The 18,014-nt window shown below is 47.5% G+C and overlaps 2 protein-coding genes and 1 pseudogene across 3 annotated transcripts in view; 2 read left to right on the forward strand and 1 right to left on the reverse strand.

Annotated features, from left to right (window-relative positions):
- The window catches only part of LOC136406420 (GTPase IMAP family member 9-like), a 421,274-nt pseudogene that overhangs the window by 161,800 nt on the left and 241,460 nt on the right, over positions 1 to 18,014 (forward strand).
- Positions 1,216 to 18,014, reverse strand: part of LOC136406411 (GTPase IMAP family member 8-like) — a 90,615-nt gene continuing 73,816 nt past the window's right edge. The window contains exons 2-6 of the mRNA XM_066386477.1: positions 10,094 to 10,691; positions 8,301 to 8,346; positions 7,066 to 7,159; positions 5,650 to 6,261; positions 1,216 to 4,180 (exon numbers count right to left, since the gene is read on the reverse strand). Of these exons, the coding sequence (XP_066242574.1) occupies positions 4,002 to 4,180; positions 5,650 to 6,261; positions 7,066 to 7,159; positions 8,301 to 8,318 (903 nt within the window). The 5' untranslated portion in view covers positions 8,319 to 8,346; positions 10,094 to 10,691 and the 3' untranslated portion in view covers positions 1,216 to 4,001. The remainder of the gene's footprint in view (positions 4,181 to 5,649; positions 6,262 to 7,065; positions 7,160 to 8,300; positions 8,347 to 10,093; positions 10,692 to 18,014) is intronic.
- The window catches only part of LOC136406404 (GTPase IMAP family member 7-like), a 243,511-nt gene continuing 241,148 nt past the window's right edge, over positions 15,652 to 18,014 (forward strand). The window contains exon 1 of one of the 2 annotated variants that reach the window (XM_066386458.1): positions 15,652 to 15,670. Coding sequence is in view for 1 of the 2 variants with exons in the window: in XM_066386454.1 (XP_066242551.1) it covers positions 16,071 to 16,075 (5 nt within the window). In the remaining variant the exon portion in view is untranslated. Of the gene's footprint in view, positions 15,671 to 16,027; positions 16,076 to 18,014 lie in introns of those variants that run through there. The other variant, XM_066386454.1, reaches the window with a different exon arrangement.

The raw sequence follows: 18,014 nt of genomic DNA on the forward strand, positions 1-18,014 counted from the left end.
ATTTTTTGAATGTTTGCAAAGGATTTATTGATATTCCTTCTTCTTTAAATGGTTAGCAGAATTCTCCAGTGAAACCAGCTGGTCCTGGGCTTTGCTTTCATGGAGTTTCAGGGTTTCTTTTAATTGCTAATGTAACCTCTTTATTTGTTACAGTTATATTCAGATTTTATTTCTGCTTGAGTCACTGTCAGTAGTTAGTGTTTTTTCTGGGAATCTGGTCCACCAGATTATTAAAAAACAGAAAAAAAAATGTGGCTCTCTGCCCAGTGAGCCAACAGTCTCCTGTACGACCCCATCAGAGCGCACCTTGTTCTGAGCCAAAGGCCATGCGGGTCCCAGGCTGAGCTCAGCAGAGCTCCCAGCCTCTGCCCAATGCACGACATGGCTGTGCATCCCTCTTTGCCCCAGATCTCTCTAAAGGGCTGGCACAGGCTTTGTCAGATCTGAGGGATCTCTTTGTCCCTCCAGCTCCTTGACAAAGGTCAAATCCTCAGCAAGCTCTGAGCCTTCAATGCCCAACTCTGCATCCTCCCTTTTGTCTTTAACAGATGTTACTACAACCCCCACCTAAATCTGCTTGCTCTCCTCACTCTTTTTAATTATTACATTTATTTTGGGGTGTAGAGCAGGAGGTAAGGGTACACAGAGAGACAAAAGCCTCAATCTGTTCCATCCAGTATGAGCCTTGACTGGGGATCAAACCCACAACCTTTGCGTAACCAGAATCCACTCTAACCAGCTGAGCTATCCACTCAGGGCTCTCCTCACTCTGTCTCGGCAAGTGCTTCTAGAATAAATGAACACAACAGTATTGCTGTCTCCACTTCAGGAGGGGTCCTAAAAAAAATGGTACCGTATGCCATGTCCTGCCTGGCAGTAGATGGCCACATGGCCCCGACCTCGTCAGCACCCGTGTCACCTGCTAGGCCATGGGGAACACCCTGGGATTTTTCCCCGCCTTCAGACAGATGGAAATTCTGGGAGGAGGAAATAGCAACTACTAGACCTTCTTCCTCTCATATTCCGGGTTCTAGTCCAGGTCACTATTATTTGTGCTTGCCACAGAGAAATTACCTAAGGGGTGCCTTAAAGTAGCTGCCATTGATCCTCTAGGGTCCTCAGGCACCAAAGACACAAAGTCCTTACAAGCGTCAAGGTACCACCTACTTCTCTGAGGAGGCGGCTCTTTCCCACTTCAGAACCACAGGAATCAGATAACTTTGTAATATGATTCATCTTTATTATTTCACTCCACTGAGTATATTTACACACACATTTCCCAGAATTTGTCATAGTGAGGGTTATACAGGATACAAAAGTATGGATGATGTCAGCCCATGCTCTTATAAATGGTTTAATCATGAAGGTAAGCTGATACTTTCAACAAACAAAGGCAATGACATAGCCCTGGCTGGCTGTCTCAGCAGTAGAGTGTTGGCCCAGTGCGTGGAAGTCCTGGGTTCAATTCTTGGCCAAGGCACACAGGAGAAGCACCCATCTGCTCTCCACTCTTCCCCCTCTCCTTCTTCTCTACTTCTCTCTTCCCCTCCCATACCCAAGGCTCCATTGGAGCAAAGTTTGCCCGGGCGCTGAGGATGGCTCCATGGCCTCCACCTCAGGCACTAGAATGGATGTGGTTGCAACGGAGCAACACTCCAATTGGCAGCGTAACGCCCCCTAGTGGGCACGCCAGGTGGATCCCAGCTGGGCACATGTAGGAGTCTGTCTCTCTGCCTCCCTACCTTTAACTTCAGAAAAAAAAAAAAAAAAAAAAAAAAAAAAAGGCGATGCCATAGATCCTATCCCCAAAGCATCTGTGATGTGGTCAATACTGAAACTATCTGGCCCTGCATCACCTCCGAGACAATTCCATATTTCTCACTTCATACAGCGCCCCCATCAGGCAGCTCTCAATATTACCTGCTCATCGCTGAGCAGAACATCACCATCTGGGGACGTAGATGCAGCCGAATTGTGGAAGCTGCATGAGAATGAAGCTGGACCGTGGGTACCACACGGGCCCCTATGGCCCACTCCGGACATGAGACACAATGAGCTCCCAATGAGTTTAGACCATTATTACTCAGAGCTCTCAGTGACTTCTCTGAGTTTGAGCCCAATTCCTAACCCTGAAGTGAAAAAGAAAGAGAGGAGAGAGGTACAAAGGAGTTGTCAATAGCCCTTTCTAGAGGAAATCTAGAATTAAATTTAGAATTTAAAAATTTTGCAAGGTTGTCAATCTTGGCAATTTTCCTGTGCTCCTAATTTCTGCTCTAGTCTATTTCGTTTTTTAATTTTATTTTTCTGCTCTGGTCTGTTTCACTGTGATGATTTAACTACACAATCTTTTGAAATCTCAGAAAATTGTGTCCATTTTCTCATGACAACAAACCGGGACTGCCTGGGTCCCTCCGCATTCAGACTTGAAAATAAGAGGGCACAAAGGGACAGCCACCCTGTCAGGAAAGGACAGCTCAGCGGCCATGTGCTGGACACAGGAGTCCACCTTGTCCTGTCTGCCATGCCCAGGACTTGACTAGATGTTGCCTCTCTCTCATGAATCTGGACGCCCTGATCTTCACGTAATTATATAGATTCTGGCCACAGGCCAGCGTTGGCCTTGGTCCCAGTGTCTGTTCTGAGTCTCGTCTACCTACATATTTTGCCATTCTTGTGACTTGGTTTTGACCCTTAATATCAGCCTAACCCCTAAAGCCTTTTTTCTGACTGCATTTCTTCTGCTACTTTACAATCTCCTGCTACCTGCCCTGCCTGAAAATTTATTCATCGAAAATGAGGCAGAGTATCTCACAGTGAGAGGCACTGACTTCTCAACCCTCAATGTCATGAACCCTGTTCCCATCCACCAGTCCTCCCCACCCCCCAACTTAAGCATGTCTAGGACTTAAAAGAGACCCTAGCCATTTCAGCCAGCTATAAAAACCTGTCATTAGTGGACTTATTAAAAGATTTTACTTAATGATTTTAAAAATATTTTAGAGAGAGAGAGAGAGAGATAGAGAAAGGTTGGGAAGAGCCAGAAGCATCAATTTGTAATAGTAGTTATTTTTCATATGTACCCTGACAGGGTACCCTTGGGTTTTGAACCAGCAACCTCAGCATTCCAGGTCAATGCCTCGCCCACTATGCCACTACAGGTTGGGGTAAAATTTTATTTTAAATGCTTAGTTTTTGAGAGAGAAAGGCAGGGATAGAGAGAGACAGGCACATCAAGCCACTCCTGTATGTGCCCTACCAGGGAATTAAACTGGCCAACTCTGTGCTTTGGGACGTGTTACCCAACCAAGCTATCACTCCAGAACTTAATTTTTATTTTTAAAGAGAGACAGAGAGGAAGGGAGAGAGAGGGGTGGGCAAGGGAAGCGCTCATTTGTTGTTCCACTCAGTCGTGTGTTCTTTGGTTGCTTCCCGTGTGTGCCCTGACTGGGGACTGAACGCCTGACTTGGTTGTTTCAGGATAAAACCCTTAACTGTCAAAAAGCAGTTAGAGACATCTATTGAATATTTTCTTTTTTGTGGAATTTTGCTTTTCCTCTGCATCTTTAGCTCTTTTGCTGGCTGTCCCCTGTGTACAGAAGTGTCCGCGCCCATCATGGTTACCTATCAGCTCTTTGGCCTTTTCCAAAAGGTCTGTTACCTGGTCTTTGCTGTCTTGGCCCGTTTCTTTGTTATTAAAAGCACAAATTCGCCCCCCACATTTTTTAATTATCTTCCTAAGAGCTTTGCTATCTGTGTTGTCACAGTAACCTTTCAGGTCCCACCTTCCAGGTCGACCTTCCCAGTAAAAAGCACAATCATAAATTCCATAACATCCTTTCTGACAATTTTCTCTAACATCTCCAACACTTCTTTGTCCTGTTGAGTGAACCATCCCAGCTGGACCAGTAGAACCAGAACCATGTTCCCTCCACAGTTGAACACATAGTTTCGGAACTTCTTTAGCTAGGATTGGTTGCCTTCCACAACGAGCATCAGGCAGATCACAGGAATGTCCACCACCACGACGTCCTGGCATCCACCGTCCCCCTGCTGTCCTGGACCTCTTTGGTGATTGCCTGGGCTCGGATCTGAGAGACAAATTCTGACCTTCTGAGGATAGTGTTGCCAGTGGCACTCTTTCCAGTCCTGCTCCTCCCCATGAGGACAATGGTCAGGATCTCTGTCAGAGGAAAGCAGGAGAGAGTTGTTACCCTGGGTGACTTGGGTACGCCTTGCAAAGCTGTGCCTCACACTGCAGCCAAGGACACTCGGGGAACATCAGGGCCACCTTCCCACCTGGCCACTCCAGCCCCAACCAGCTATAATGACAGAGTTACAAACACTGTCCAGGGGGTGTCAAAATTGTCAGAAAGGATGTTATGGAATTTATGATTGTGCTTTTTACTGGGAAGGTCGACCTGGAAGGTGGGACCTGAAAGGTTACTGTGACAACACAGATAGCAAAGCTCTTAGGAAGATAATTTAAAAATGTGGGGGGCGAATTTGTGCTTTTAATAACAAAGAAACTGGCCAAGACAGCAAAGACCATGTAACAGACCTTTTGGAAAAGGCCAAAGAGCAGACACACAGAAAACTCAGAAGCAGGACTTGGACCACTGTCCCTGCCCAGGGCTATGTCCCTGCTCCTATCTCTGAATTTGTTCCTTTTCCTGGTGGCTTTTCTGACGCCCTGGCACCTTACGAGTTACTCTATACCTGCTCACCTGGGTCTACTCTACTCATCTCACCTCTGTCTTCTGCCCTTGCTGCCAACTTATGCCAACTGTAGCAAAATCTCCTGCATGTCCTTGAAAAAGTATTCCTCAGAATTACCTTTTGTGAAAAAGCAATGACACAGCATCTGGAGATTACCAGAGGGGGCACACTAATGGTCATTTCTCTTTACAACCAGTCAATGGATGTCTTTTGTGGACGTCAAAAGGGTCCCATGGCTATAATGACAGAGTTACAAACACTGTCCAGGGGGTGTCAACGATGGAGAACAAATTCCTCTACAAATGGAATTACAGGAGTAATACCATGGGCGTCACTGGGGGATTCTTTATGACTTTGCTCTTGTCCCATGATCTCTCTGTTCCATTCAGGTCTCTCCTTCACACTTTTCCTCAATCACGACCTCCTTCCCAGGTCACCAATCTCCACCTCCAAACAAGGAGAGAGGCAGCCCATCCCGTGCTCCTCCGTCCAGGGAAAATTACTGAATTGCTTATTCTGAACCCACAATCTCATAGTTATGGGATGGAAAGTCTCCCGACACCCCCATGTCCTTCAGTACTGCTTTCCTAGCCCCAGGCGTTGTGGTTCTCAGAACTCTCTGAGCCGCCCATCCCGCTTTCTATAGAGGTGGGACCCCTTCATGCTCATCCAGACCCTGGCCCTCGGTCCCGCCCCTTCACACGGGGCTTGCTTCCTCTTACCACTATGCTTCAGATTGCCAGTGAGCGCCCAGGAACGCCTTCCAGCTTTCTGCTCAGACATCCAAACTCAATCCTTTATGCACCGCCCATTTCAGACCGGTTTTTTTCCACCCCGCCTCTCCGGACAGCCCACACATCTGAGCCACGCGGCCAGGACCCCGCCTCTTCTTTTTGTATAGCTCATATAAGATGTGTTCAGAGCTTGGCGCACCTCCAGCGAAGCCGCAGGGTGTATTTCCATTCCACTGCACCAGGCGCATGACTTTGTCCAGGAGTGCGCCCACCTGCCCTCGCTCCTCCTCTGGTGCTGCGCTGTAGCTGAAGGTGCTGTATCGGTGCCCACCTTCCTCGATAAGTTCCTTAAGGGTTCCTGTGGTTTCTGAGAGCAGGTCTGCTTCCTCATCCCTTCGGTCTTCTTTCCTTGTGAGAAGTACAACGGTGCGCTCCCCGAAATTGTCTCCAAACCTTCTTCGAAGAGTCAGCACTGCCTCATAGTTCTCAGAGAAGGAGCCCAGCGGGATCACCAGCAGGAAGGCTTGGGGACCCTGAGGGTCCTGTTCCTGAAGGGCTGGTTTAAAGTCCCTTGATAAGTCCAGACTATCAATGATCAAAATTTCCCTCCCTTTCCAGACCCCGCTCTCAGACTGGAACACCCAGGTCACCCAGCGGTCGCTGAATTTGGTCTGGAAGGCTCTCTTTCCCAGAAGACTGTTGCCGGCTGTACTTTTTCCCACACCGTGCCTCCCTACCAGCAGGACCTTTAGTTCTGGCGTCCAGGGGTTCAGTTCAGAGCCTGAGGCCCGCAGCTGTTGCTCCCCTGGGCCTGTGGGAAGACAGGACAGATTCTGAGTCTCTGCTTACAGGTGAACACAGACATGGGGACAGGTTGGCTGGTTCTCTGCCTCGTCAGTTTTTATACAGAACGGCACCAGTGCCCTGAACCAGGAGAGCTCCAGTCCTGGTCAGGAGCTACCCTCCAAGCGCAAGTCACAGAAGCAGCTGTGAACCAATTAAGAGATATGTCAGGGCTGGTGAGGGCCCAGAAACCTGAGAATGTTAAACTCAGGCTTCGCTGGCCTTGGTCCTTCGCATTCCTCTCATTTTGCTACCACAGGTTAAGTACTGGGCATGAAGGCCATGGGCTAAGGCAGGACCAGGGAGAATCTGAGTTTCAAATGACCCTTAGTGCTATATTATAAAATGAAACACAAGCCAGAAATTAAAAAAGAAAAGAGTGAACTACTGATATCTGCCACTGGGCTGGATCTCCAAAACATGCCAAGTGAAAGAAGCCAGATGCAGAATCAGAGGCTGCACGCGCCCCTTATCTGAAGTTCAAGAACAGACGAGATTATCCAGTGCTGGTCATCCTCCCCTTCGGAGGATGAGGCAGAGAGCACTAGCAAGGTGGTAGCAATGCTGCATTTCTTTATCTCGATGGCAGTCGCATAGATGCAGATGTGTAAAAAATATTCATTTCATTGTGTAGTTAAGATTTGTGCATTTTACTCTGTGTAAAACATATCTCAGTAAACTGCTGAAAAAAACTTGTGCCACAAAACTGTCTCTCCACACATGCCCTGTCCCCACCACTTCTCCCGTGATCCCAGGTCAGCACCAGACCTACGTGCTGAGCAGGTGCCAGAGTCACCAGCTGGAAAGATAGTCACTGAATTTGGATGCCATCCAGGGGAGCTGTCACCTGTCTCTATACGGCAAGTCTGGAAGGACAATGAGCATGGCATTTAAAGGAAGCAGCTGAGGTCCTGGCTTGTTGGCTCAGTGGTAGAGCATCGGCCCAGTGAGCGGTAGAGCATTGGCCCAGTGTGTGGAAGTCCTGGGTTTGATTTGCAATCAAGGCACACAGGAGAAGCGCCCATTTACTTCTCCAACACTCCCACTCCCCCTTCTCTCTCTCTCTCTCTCTGTTTCCTTCCTGCAGCAATGACTCGATTGAGCAAGTTGTTCCTGGGTACTGAAGAGGGCTCCATGGCCTCCCATCAGGCACTAAAATAGCTTGATTGCCAATCAATGGAGCAGCATCCCTAAATGGGCTGAATATCATCCCCTGATGGGGGTGGCTGGTTGGATCCCAGTCAGGACACATGTGTGAGTCTGTCTGTCCACCTCCCTGCCTGTCACTAAGAAAAAAAGGAAAGAAGGAAGGAAGGAAGAAAGTAAGGAAGGGAGGGAGAGAGAAAGTAAGAGGGAAAGAAAGAAAGAAGCTGAAACGCATTAACACCATGACCTTGTTATGTTGCCTTTGGAGAGTTCCTACTCTCCTGAAAATGACCTCTCACAAGCCCTCATCGTGTAAAAAATCCTTTCCAACACCTCATCCTGAGATATCCCCTGGTTCCCAATGACGTGCTATTCCCTTGAAGCCTCAAGTTAATAAACCCAATTTTGTGCAGTAACAGGTATGTCCCTGGAGACTGAAGGCCATTGACAGAATTTTAAACCCCCACTGCCACCTGATTTTACGTATTTGTGGCTACGTTTATTCACCTGTAAAATGAGAATAATGAGAATAACATCGTCTATATAGGGTTGGTATGAAGATTATATATTATATACTATGGGGATTGGATGATTAGTATGTTATATATAATCTAGCATATAATATGAACTGTAATAATCATCATTAATTTTTTATCAATTTAAGAGAGAATGATAGGAAGGATGAGAGAGAGAAGGAAACATTCATCTGTCGTTCTACTCAGTTGTGCATTCATTGGTTGCTTCCCTTTTGTGCCCTGACCGGGGAACAAACCCACAAAGTTGTTGTTTTGGGGTGATGTTCTCAACCAAATGAGCTAACTAGCCACAGCGAAGTAAGCATTTTTTAAAGGATCATCTCACCATGTAAATTGTCCCCATTCTGAAATGTGGCTTCTTTCACAAAGTCCTAAAAAATAAAGGGGAGTGATGTACACATATCTGAAATCTCATCTTTTCACAAGAAAGAAAAAGAGACCCAAGTATATAATTCAGAGTAAATTTATGGTTAGGATGTGGTCACATCAAGGCCGTGGTCACGGTCCTCGCTGGCCGCTGTAGCCTGGTCCGTAATTCCACTGCTCATGCTGCTTCAGGTTTCCCAGATGTAAGATGGGCCTTATCCTCACTCTGGGGCCCCCACAGATGCCATCTAACCACAGCCTTGTTCCTGAAGCTCTCTCTAACGACACTTCTCCACAGTTTCTAACAGCAATTCCTTCTACAGTCTTCCAGACTTTCTGCTACTCCTGGACAAGATCCAGAGGCTTACAGGGAATGTCTAGGCTACCGGGAGGGGGAATGGAGCCCAGGGAAGGCTGTGATGCACATTTCAGAGATGGGGGAAGCGTGGAGACTGGGAACCAGGCCCCCCACATCTCTCCACTGTCTCCATCCCACATGGGCACCCCCAGTGTAGAGATGAAGCTTCTTCTAATATGAATCCAGTAAAGCTTGGAATCGTCTCTGTCCAGGTTGGCAGATGGAGATGATAACGGACGGTGGACAGCCACGAACCTGACGTCCCCTTCACCTGCCTGGTGAAGACTTATTCTCAGAGTGAAATTTGGCATGCAATCAGAAAAGAAGGCGAAAACAGTGATAAGTAATCTTGATGAACCTGCCATCCTCAGACGCTGCCTTTTAAGCTTGTCTTTGTGCAGTCTCCATGCCCACCAGGAATGTTTCCCCTTGCTTTCTCTCTCTCTTTATTTTCTTTAAACTTAGATGCAGGGAGGCAGAGACACAGATTCCCGCATGTGCCCTGACCAGGATCCACCACACAAGCCCCATGCGGGGTGATGCTCTGCCCAATCCGGGCTGCTGCTCCATTACTCAGCATCTGAGCTATTTTAGAGCCTGGGGCAAGGCCAGCACCCAGGGCCAACTTGCTCGAATTGAGCATGGCTGCAGGAGGAGAAGAGAGGAGAGAGAAGAGGGATGATGGAGAAAAAGATGGGCGTTTCTTCTGTGTGCCCTAACCAGGAAATGAAGCCGGGACTTCCACACGCCAGGCTGATGTTCTACCGCTGAGCCAACTGGCCAGGCCCTCCCCCCACTTTTCACCAAAGCCATTGATACTGTCACTCGTCTCTCTCCATGGGGTCCTCACATTCCACTCTGGTTATCAGACTTTTCTCACCTTACACAGCCCGGCTCAAACTCATTCATATTCTATGAAATCCAAAGGATTCACTACTAATGTAAAAACTGTTAGCAGTATATGGTGCTCAATGCTATGAAATGGGGAGGGACTGCGTAGAGAGCTGAGAACAGGCTAGACTCAAACCCTGCAAATGCCAACTTTTAGAGCTCATGAGAGGAGGACTCAGCAACCTCTAGAGTGGTCAGAAAGCAGAGATGTGGGGTCATAAAGAGGGTCATTTTATAATGCCAAGTGGATCTAATGAGTCATTTGTGTCCAAATTTATGAGGGGTAGAGTCAGACAAGGACTTAAACATATCCATTACTTAACCAATGCAGGCCAAAGGATAGTGTTCAAAGTCACCCACCGTCTGGTGCCACATCTCTCCAAACTATGGGCACCTATTTCCTTAAACAAAAGTTGTGAAGGTTGTCACTTGTCTGGGCCCATTGTCATCCCACTCGCTCTAACAACACAGAGGTCCCTGGAGACCTTAACGAGGATTCTTACCTGGAACCCGCTGCCTTCATTTCTGATGTCCACGCTGTAGGGTCCTCCATTCTCATCCACCAAACGCTTGACCCAGCCAAGGAGCTTCATCACCTGGCTGTGCCATTTGGCCCCCTCTGCCTTGTTGTTGAAAGCACAGTATTGGCTTCTACAGGTTTCAACCAACTAGTTAACCGAGCTGTCGCTTTCAAAGTAATCTTGCATGGAGTAATCGCCCTACTCATCTTTCCGAGTGAAGATGATAATAGTGTGTCTCACAGCTCCCGCCCCAAACACCCTCTGGATGCCCCTGATTGCTTCTCTGTCCTCCGTCTGGTAGTGGCCGATGGAGTCCACCAGGAGCAGGGCGTGGAGGCTGGGGGCAAAGAGTGCCAAGCAGCATTCAATGTGATGCTGCTTGTCTTTGGCACGAATTGTTGAGGAGAAAAGTTCGAGGGTGTCAATGACCACAACCTTCTCCCCTGTCACTGATCCTTCCTCTTTCTGGCACATAGTAGTCACCCTTTGTTTACTGAATTCGTATGTGAACACATCTTTACCCAGAATAGTGTTTCCTGTGGCACTTTTTCCTGCCCCACACTTCCCTAAGAAGAGAAGACTCAGTTCTCCAGAATGGCAGCCCTGCTGCGAAGCATCCTCCTGATACTCCTGACAGGGGCTCCTGCTGGTTCTGTTGGAACAAAGAGTAAATGGTCAATGCTCAGCTTACAGGCGGAGGGGGCAGAGGAACAGGGAAATAGTGCAATCTCTGCTTGACTATTTTTTTCCCCAAGCCATTGAGGCTACTGAGTGAGGTCCTCGACCCAGGCTAGACTGGAACAAGAAATCCTGTGTGCCAGGGGAGACTTGGGGGCGCTGTGAGATCTAGAATATTTGTTCAGAACCCTAGGGGACTACTTAGGGTGGTTGTCCTGGGAGACAAGCAAGAAGAGAACTGTAATGTCGGTTTTGGAAGTGGAAAAAGAAACACATGTCCCAGTTGATGCCCTGAACCACAGACTCACTGTCCTGTCCCAGTGTGTCTGAAGTGGTCGGTGTGATGGGGAGGCTGGGACACTGCCTCCTGATCCTGAAATCCCACCCCCAAAGCTGCGGCCTCTCAAAGCAAATGCTTCCCCCCAATCAGTCATCACTTCACGCAGTGGGACATTCTGTGCTCCCTGAGACCTGAGCACAGTGCCCAGCAGCCTCAGTCAGCCTCCCCAGGCTCAGGACAGTGACCCCCCCCACACACACACACACGGACACTCAGATGCTCCCCAGAGAACAGACTCCGTGCCTTTCCCTGCCATCTTGTGCTCCCACTCCTGTGATGGGTCAGCCTCCTCACATCCTGTCCTATTCCTGCCTGTGCCACACTGTCCACTCCAAATTCCAGCCCTTCACATCTGCCACCCGGGTACCGCAGGGGACTGTGTTCTCTCCTGTTGACTCCCCACAAGGTGAGTCCCAGGAGAGGCGGGCTGAATACCTTGTCTCTGGCCAGAGGACTTAGATGACAGCTGGCCTGGTCCACAGCCCAATGGTGTTTGTGTTTTTGCAGGAACGTTCCTGCCCCTGTCTCCCCACGACTTCAATAATGTTTACCCCTATCCCTGGGCCTTATGAGATTACTTGTTTTGTGTGTAGAAATCAACACACACCCATGACCGACACCAGAGCAGAAATGGAGAAGAAGCAACATCGTCAGAGCAAGGACCAGGAATTTAGCTAGAGCAAGGGTTCTGGTCAAAGGTGGAGCTGAGAAGGTCAGGGAACTCCCAGTACCGTGGGTGGGCCCTTGAGTACTTCCCACGGAGTTTACAGTGGGCTTTAGAGAGTTCTGCAGTTCTAGAGAGCTGAGATCTGGGGTTACAAAGCACATGCTGTTATTGAAGAATGGAAAACATGTAGCACCCTGTATCTTAACCCTGCAAGGGACTGAGTTTATGCACCTTGTCCAGGGCTTCCTGAACTTCCTGTCTGTGGGAATTCTTTAAAATGTGTATTTCTCAGATTGTTTCATTCACACACCTGTACTTTTAGAACATAAGCACCCCCACGCCCCTGGTGGCCTGTGCTTCTGATGCACTCAGTCTGCAAACTGAGTTTCTGAGTCAGTTTTCCTAGTCCAACCCCTGTCATCCTGCAGAGGAGGGGACGGAACCCAGAGTGGTCCACCTCCCACATATTCCTGGGCAGCTTGCATTGGGGAGCAAGTATGTCAGGGCACAGGTGTGTCAGGGTTTGAAGACCATGTTCATGATCTTTGCCTTCTGCTGCAGGCTGCTTTGTGGACACTTGGAAGAGAGTGGAGTGTCTCAGGCAGTTCAGCCCACATACACACAGAACTTGCACTTTGTAACTTGTTTTGAACTTAGACTCGCTTCTGTGTCCTCAATAATATCTTTCCCTGTACCAAGTATGCAGGAGGGGATTGTCTTGCCACCTTCTCCAGTGCACTTTTGTCCCTGCAGGAGAGGGAGCAGACACATTCCTTCCTGGTCAGAGGGTTAGCCCCGAGCAAGCATGGCATCCAGGCTGGAGGAGGTGCGCACTGCTGCTCCTGACCCTGCTCTGTATGCGACTCAGCCCGTCCTCAACCACCTGGGGTTGTGGGGTGACCCTCTCTAGGTCCAGCTTCCCTCCCTGGTCCCCAGGAGAATGGGATCATGGATGCCCACTCAGCGAGCGTCACGAAGGCTCTGAATGTTTCTCTATCCTCACAGCTCCTACTCCCAGGGTCCTCCTTCCCCAGTTGGGCTCACCTTTCCTGCAGAATGGGTGGCAGGCTCTGACGCTGTCCCTAATACCCCCTGACCTCCAGGTGTGAGTGCAGCTGGCAGGTCCTCCCAGTACACGGGGAAGTGTCCTGCCTCTCAGACCTCAGAGTGCAGGAAGCTCGGGGAAAGGGGGTGCCAGGGGTGACAACTTAAAGAGAAAAGAACATTGGCCACTGAGGCTGTGGGGATGCAGAGTCTTACTGCTAAACCCACTGTGGACAATGGTGATGTTTTCCAAAAGTTTCTCTGACACCAAAAGCTTGTCCCCCGCAAGGGCTCTAATGTCAGAGGAGAAAGCATTCCAGCCTCAGAACGTATCCATCTCTAACTGGAGGTTGTACTGTGTGACCAACATCTACCCATGCCCCCGTCTGCCAGACCCTGGTAACCACCATCTACTCTACTGTTGTGTGAATTTGGATTTTTAACATATCACATAAAAAGTGATTTCATATAGTCTTTGTTATCCTGTGTGACATACTTCACTTCTAAAATGCCCTCACAATCTATTTGAAAATGGAAAGATGTTTTTCTAATTTTCATGGGGTGGGCAGTCTGGGTCCCAGTATTGTAGCCTGTTGTCCCTGGGACAGAGCCTCTGCACTGTGGGTAGAGAGGGACTAGGGTGCTGCTGGTGGGCTCACCTGGTTAGTCCTGCACTCAGAGTGGAGGGGTGAGAATGGCTGCCAATCTGCCCCTATGGGTAAGGTGCCATATTCCTGATGGGTAACTGAGGGCAGAGGGAGCCCCATCACCTGCCCACACCTGCCCACAGTGGTGTTTCCTTCAAGCTGAGCTGAAGGTGAGTTTGGGAGGGAGGAAGGAAGTCATGGCTCACATGCCACACAGACTCCCACTCTTACTAAGTTTTAGTAGATTAAAAAAATTAATGTTTCGTCATTTGCCATATGGCCTAAAGACAAAGCTTAGAGACTCTAATTTAAAAAAATTCACCAGTTATGGCTGTTCCAGCAGTAATGTCTGAGGGCTCCCCATGATGCTGTCTAGAGTGCAAACCCTGGTGGTGGATTCAGATTAAACATGGGCCACCGTGCTGGTCTCCTCATCATCCTTCCTGTGGAGGGCTGGGATTTTGTACAGTTTAGTTTTCCCTTTTTGTTCCTTAGGGAAGTGAATGCCACATTGGTAAATGGGGACCTAGGTGCCACTGCCATGGTCTTCCAGATTGCTGTCTGAGTCTGGAGTCCTTGGCTTTCTACCAAGTGCATATCAATTGCCCCCGCAGAAGACCAAAGAATGCCATGTCTCCGCAGATCTCCACATAGTCACCGATGAGCAGGGATGTCGCTCTGGCTCTGCTCTCAACCCATATGTGTGCATCCTGTCAAGATGAGCTCCCAGGGGTGACTTGTAGGGCCGTTCAGGGCCCTGTGCACAGAGGAACCCTCACATGGTTCAATGCTCTGTAATGTCATCTTGAAATTCTTCATGATTTTTAAACAAAGGACTAGGTATTTTCTATTTGTGCAAGACCTTGCATATTACATAGCTGATCATGACCTGTCTTTATTGGATGTCTGAAAACTGTTACCTAGGGCTTTTTTAAAAAATTATTTTTATTTATTTATTCATGTTAGAGAAGAGAGAGAGAGAGAGAGAGAGAGAGAGAGGAAAGGGGAGGAGTAGGAAGCATGAACTTCCATATGTACCTTGACCGGGCAAGCCCAGGGTTTTGAACCTGCAACGTCAGTGTTCCAGGTCGATGCTTGATCCACTGTGCCTCTATAGGTCAGGCTTACCTAGGGCCTTTTAAGGTGTTCACATCATTAACTAATAATTGGTCCAATGCTATGGTTATTAACACCATCATTTCCAACACTAGCTGCTTCTGTCCATGGGACTCACCCTGCTGTCCACTGTGTCTGGCCGCATCTGGTCCTCTTTGTAGCCATCCTCAAACTTAAGCAACGACTGGTCAAATTTCTCAGTTAGTGGATCAAAATGTATAATAGTAATAAAACACTCAATATTGTAGTGGTGATGCAACAACTAGAACATCTTGTCAGTGTGACCACTGTGATAGCCTGCCTCTCACCTGGAACAATCTCGAGAGCCTGTTGATCTACCCCCCGGGTAAATCTCAGATAAGCTGCCTCTCTGGCCTGCAGTGAGAGGCGGTAGGAAGGGCGAGAGAGAAAGGTACCTGCTGACTTGTCGGTCATGCGGACTTTCAAGCTTGCAAGAGCCCTATGGAAATAACCGGAGAAGGTGTGTGGTCACTGGAAGACTTTTCTCCAGCCTCCTCTTCGTCTTTCCCTCTGGATATCAATAGTTTAAGCCCCCATGGCTTCGTGCCTGATGTTTGTTAATTTCTGAATGGGTTATTTGAGACCCTCCTGAGAGACCACACTCAAAACCCAGATTGTATAATCACTAGCAAGCACCCCGAGGATACACCAAGTCACAGGCCCGACTCTCTTCTCCCAGAATCCCTTTCGTTTCCCACTGCACCTGGAACACAACAAGACATTGTGTCTGCCTTTCTGGCAAGACTTAGTTCATTCAATAAGGGCTTTTTGAATCATCATATAACCCAATCACTGACCATAGCTTTGGGCACATGGAGGGAAAGTTTTCAACTTGGTAAAACTGAAGCAGCCAGCAGGTTATGGGGCAATATTTCTGTCTCTTTAAAGGCAAACATTCCCTCACTGGCCTCACCCACTCTGAGCTCCCTGGCTCAGTGGTTTGGAGACTCAAGCACTTTCCCCTTCCTCACAGTTAAAGCATAAGCACCAGCTCAAAGGGCTACTTTGGATAAAACCTGAGAGCTCATCATCTCCTTCAATAGAAGGTGAGCCTGGCTGAGAAGGGGCCCAGGGAGTGGGCTGAGGGTAGGCTGTTGTCTGAGGAGGGACCAGGGACTGGCCCGCAGCACAGCAGGGAGATGCTGTCAGGGTGACCTAGGGTGGGAGGAAGATATGGAGCTTTTTTAGCACAATGGCATATTTAACAGGATAAATTTGTGCTGACTGGTGAGCCTTTACTCATTTGCTCCTGTGACAGACTGATGCCTGAGAAGTCCTTTTCCCTCAATAGGCTATTAGTGTCCCCAAGGCAGGTTTTTACAGCTCAAAGACAATTCAGAGACTACCCAGTCTAAACCCCTCTTCTGACTAAAGAAGCCGGATCCCAGCGTGAGCAGGGACTCCTCAGGGGGGTACCCTCATCTCTGATGGCAGAGGACATCTAGAATGTGGTTTGTGATTTCTTTTCATGATTTAACAGAGGCTGTGACCCCAGTAATATGACATATGAGGTGAGGAAGGGGTGCCCTGGGGGAGGACAGGCCATTCTGGAGAAACAGTGCATGGGAAACCCTCCTGTGAACTCCCTGGGTACAGGCTTCCTGCCAGTTCTCCACTCAGCAAGAGTGTGGACCCCTTCCCTCCCTCTCTCCATCTACCTGTGATTCATTGGGATTTTTGACCATGGGGCTGAGGAGATACCAAGAAGAGGAGCCATGTGCAGTGGTTAGGATGGGACATGCTGGTCAGACAGACTTGTAATGGGATCCCTGCTCTGCCTAGTACCTGTTAGCACTGTCACCTTGGGTAACTGTCTCAACGTTTTCAGGCCACATCAATGTCCTTATTTAAAACATTAGAACAATAAAATTAGCTTCCTTGCAGGCTTTTTTTTAGAGAGCAAATGAGATCATATAAAACATATTTATCAGTGTGTTTGGTATAGAATATTTAGTAGTTATACTACACAGAGATTACATTTTTTATTGTGGAAAAATTTTAAATAACTCAAAGATAAGAAAATAATATAAGGAACTTCCGTGTACCAAGATCAAGCTTCAACCATTATCAGCTGATGCAATGTTGTTTCATCTATATACTCACTACTCCCTACACATTTCACATTATTTTGAAGAAGATATCAGACATTGTTTCAATTTATCAGTAAACAGTTGAAACCTTTTAAAAAATATTACCATAATCAGTCTCCAAAACACAAGTAGAATTTTTATGAAATATTGCCATTTGTCTTCAGATTTCATTGATTGTCTCAAAAACTGTGTGAAGTCGGATTCAAATAAGATCCATAAATCACAATTGTTTACTATTTCTTAAATTTAAATTAATGTGTAGTTTTCTAAACTTCCCTGTCTCTTTGTGGGAAAATCCCTGTGTAAGAAAGGGGAAGTCTATTGTCCAACAGAATCGGGCTGTGTACATGTTGTCGATGACATCCTCAGTGTGTTATTCACCTGCTCCTCTAGTTCCAGTGTTTTGTGTGAATTTCTATTTAAGGAGAAGCTTGATCACCCAGCTCTGACTGTGTTTCAGTGAGAATACTTTGTAGGTGCCTCTGTAAACTTCTATCAGAAGGCACATCATGTTTGGTTGTCTCTCTGTCTGTGACATTAATGATTGCCTTAGATTCGTTAAGGGTCACAAATGATGATACTCAAATTCTATCATTCTTTCTTCATTTCTTAGACGGAATAACTTTATATAAAGAAAGTTTTTCCAACCATTCTCTCATTTCCATAGGTACAGTTACATAAGAAAGACAAGATAAATGCTTGATTCTTTCCCTCCATTTGTCAATGTCAGAGTCCTAGCAGACTCCAAAGGAAGCGATTGACAACTTTGAGGAAGAAGGCACTGTTGTGAACACATTTAATACATGTGCATTCATTGGAATTGTTATTGATGCTCAAACTGTCCCATTTTTGTCCAGCTGGATTCTCTTGAAGTTGGCTCTTAAGTCCTTTTGACAATATTCTAGTAATTATCAAAGAGCTTATCCTATCTTTCTAGTTGACAAGAGAGTGCAAGCTCCATTCGAACATTTCCTGCCTAGACCTGGAATCAGTAGGTCAGTGGTCCCCAACCGTTTTTGGGCCATGAACCGGTTCAATGTCAGGAAATATTTTCATGGACCGGCCTTTAGGGTGGGATGAATAAATGTATCACATGACCGAGACAAGTGTCAAGAGTGAGTCTTAGATGGACGCAACAAAGAGAATCTGGTCATTTTTTTAAAAATAAAACATCGTTCAGACTTAAATATAAATAAAACGGAAATAATGTAAGTTATTTATTCTATATCTGCGGACCAGTACCAAATGGCCCACAGACTGGTACTGGTCCACGGCTCGGATGTTGGGGACCACTGCAGTA

Source organism: Saccopteryx leptura, chromosome 5, assembly GCF_036850995.1.
Source record: "Saccopteryx leptura isolate mSacLep1 chromosome 5, mSacLep1_pri_phased_curated, whole genome shotgun sequence".
NCBI lineage: Eukaryota > Metazoa > Chordata > Mammalia > Chiroptera > Emballonuridae > Saccopteryx > Saccopteryx leptura.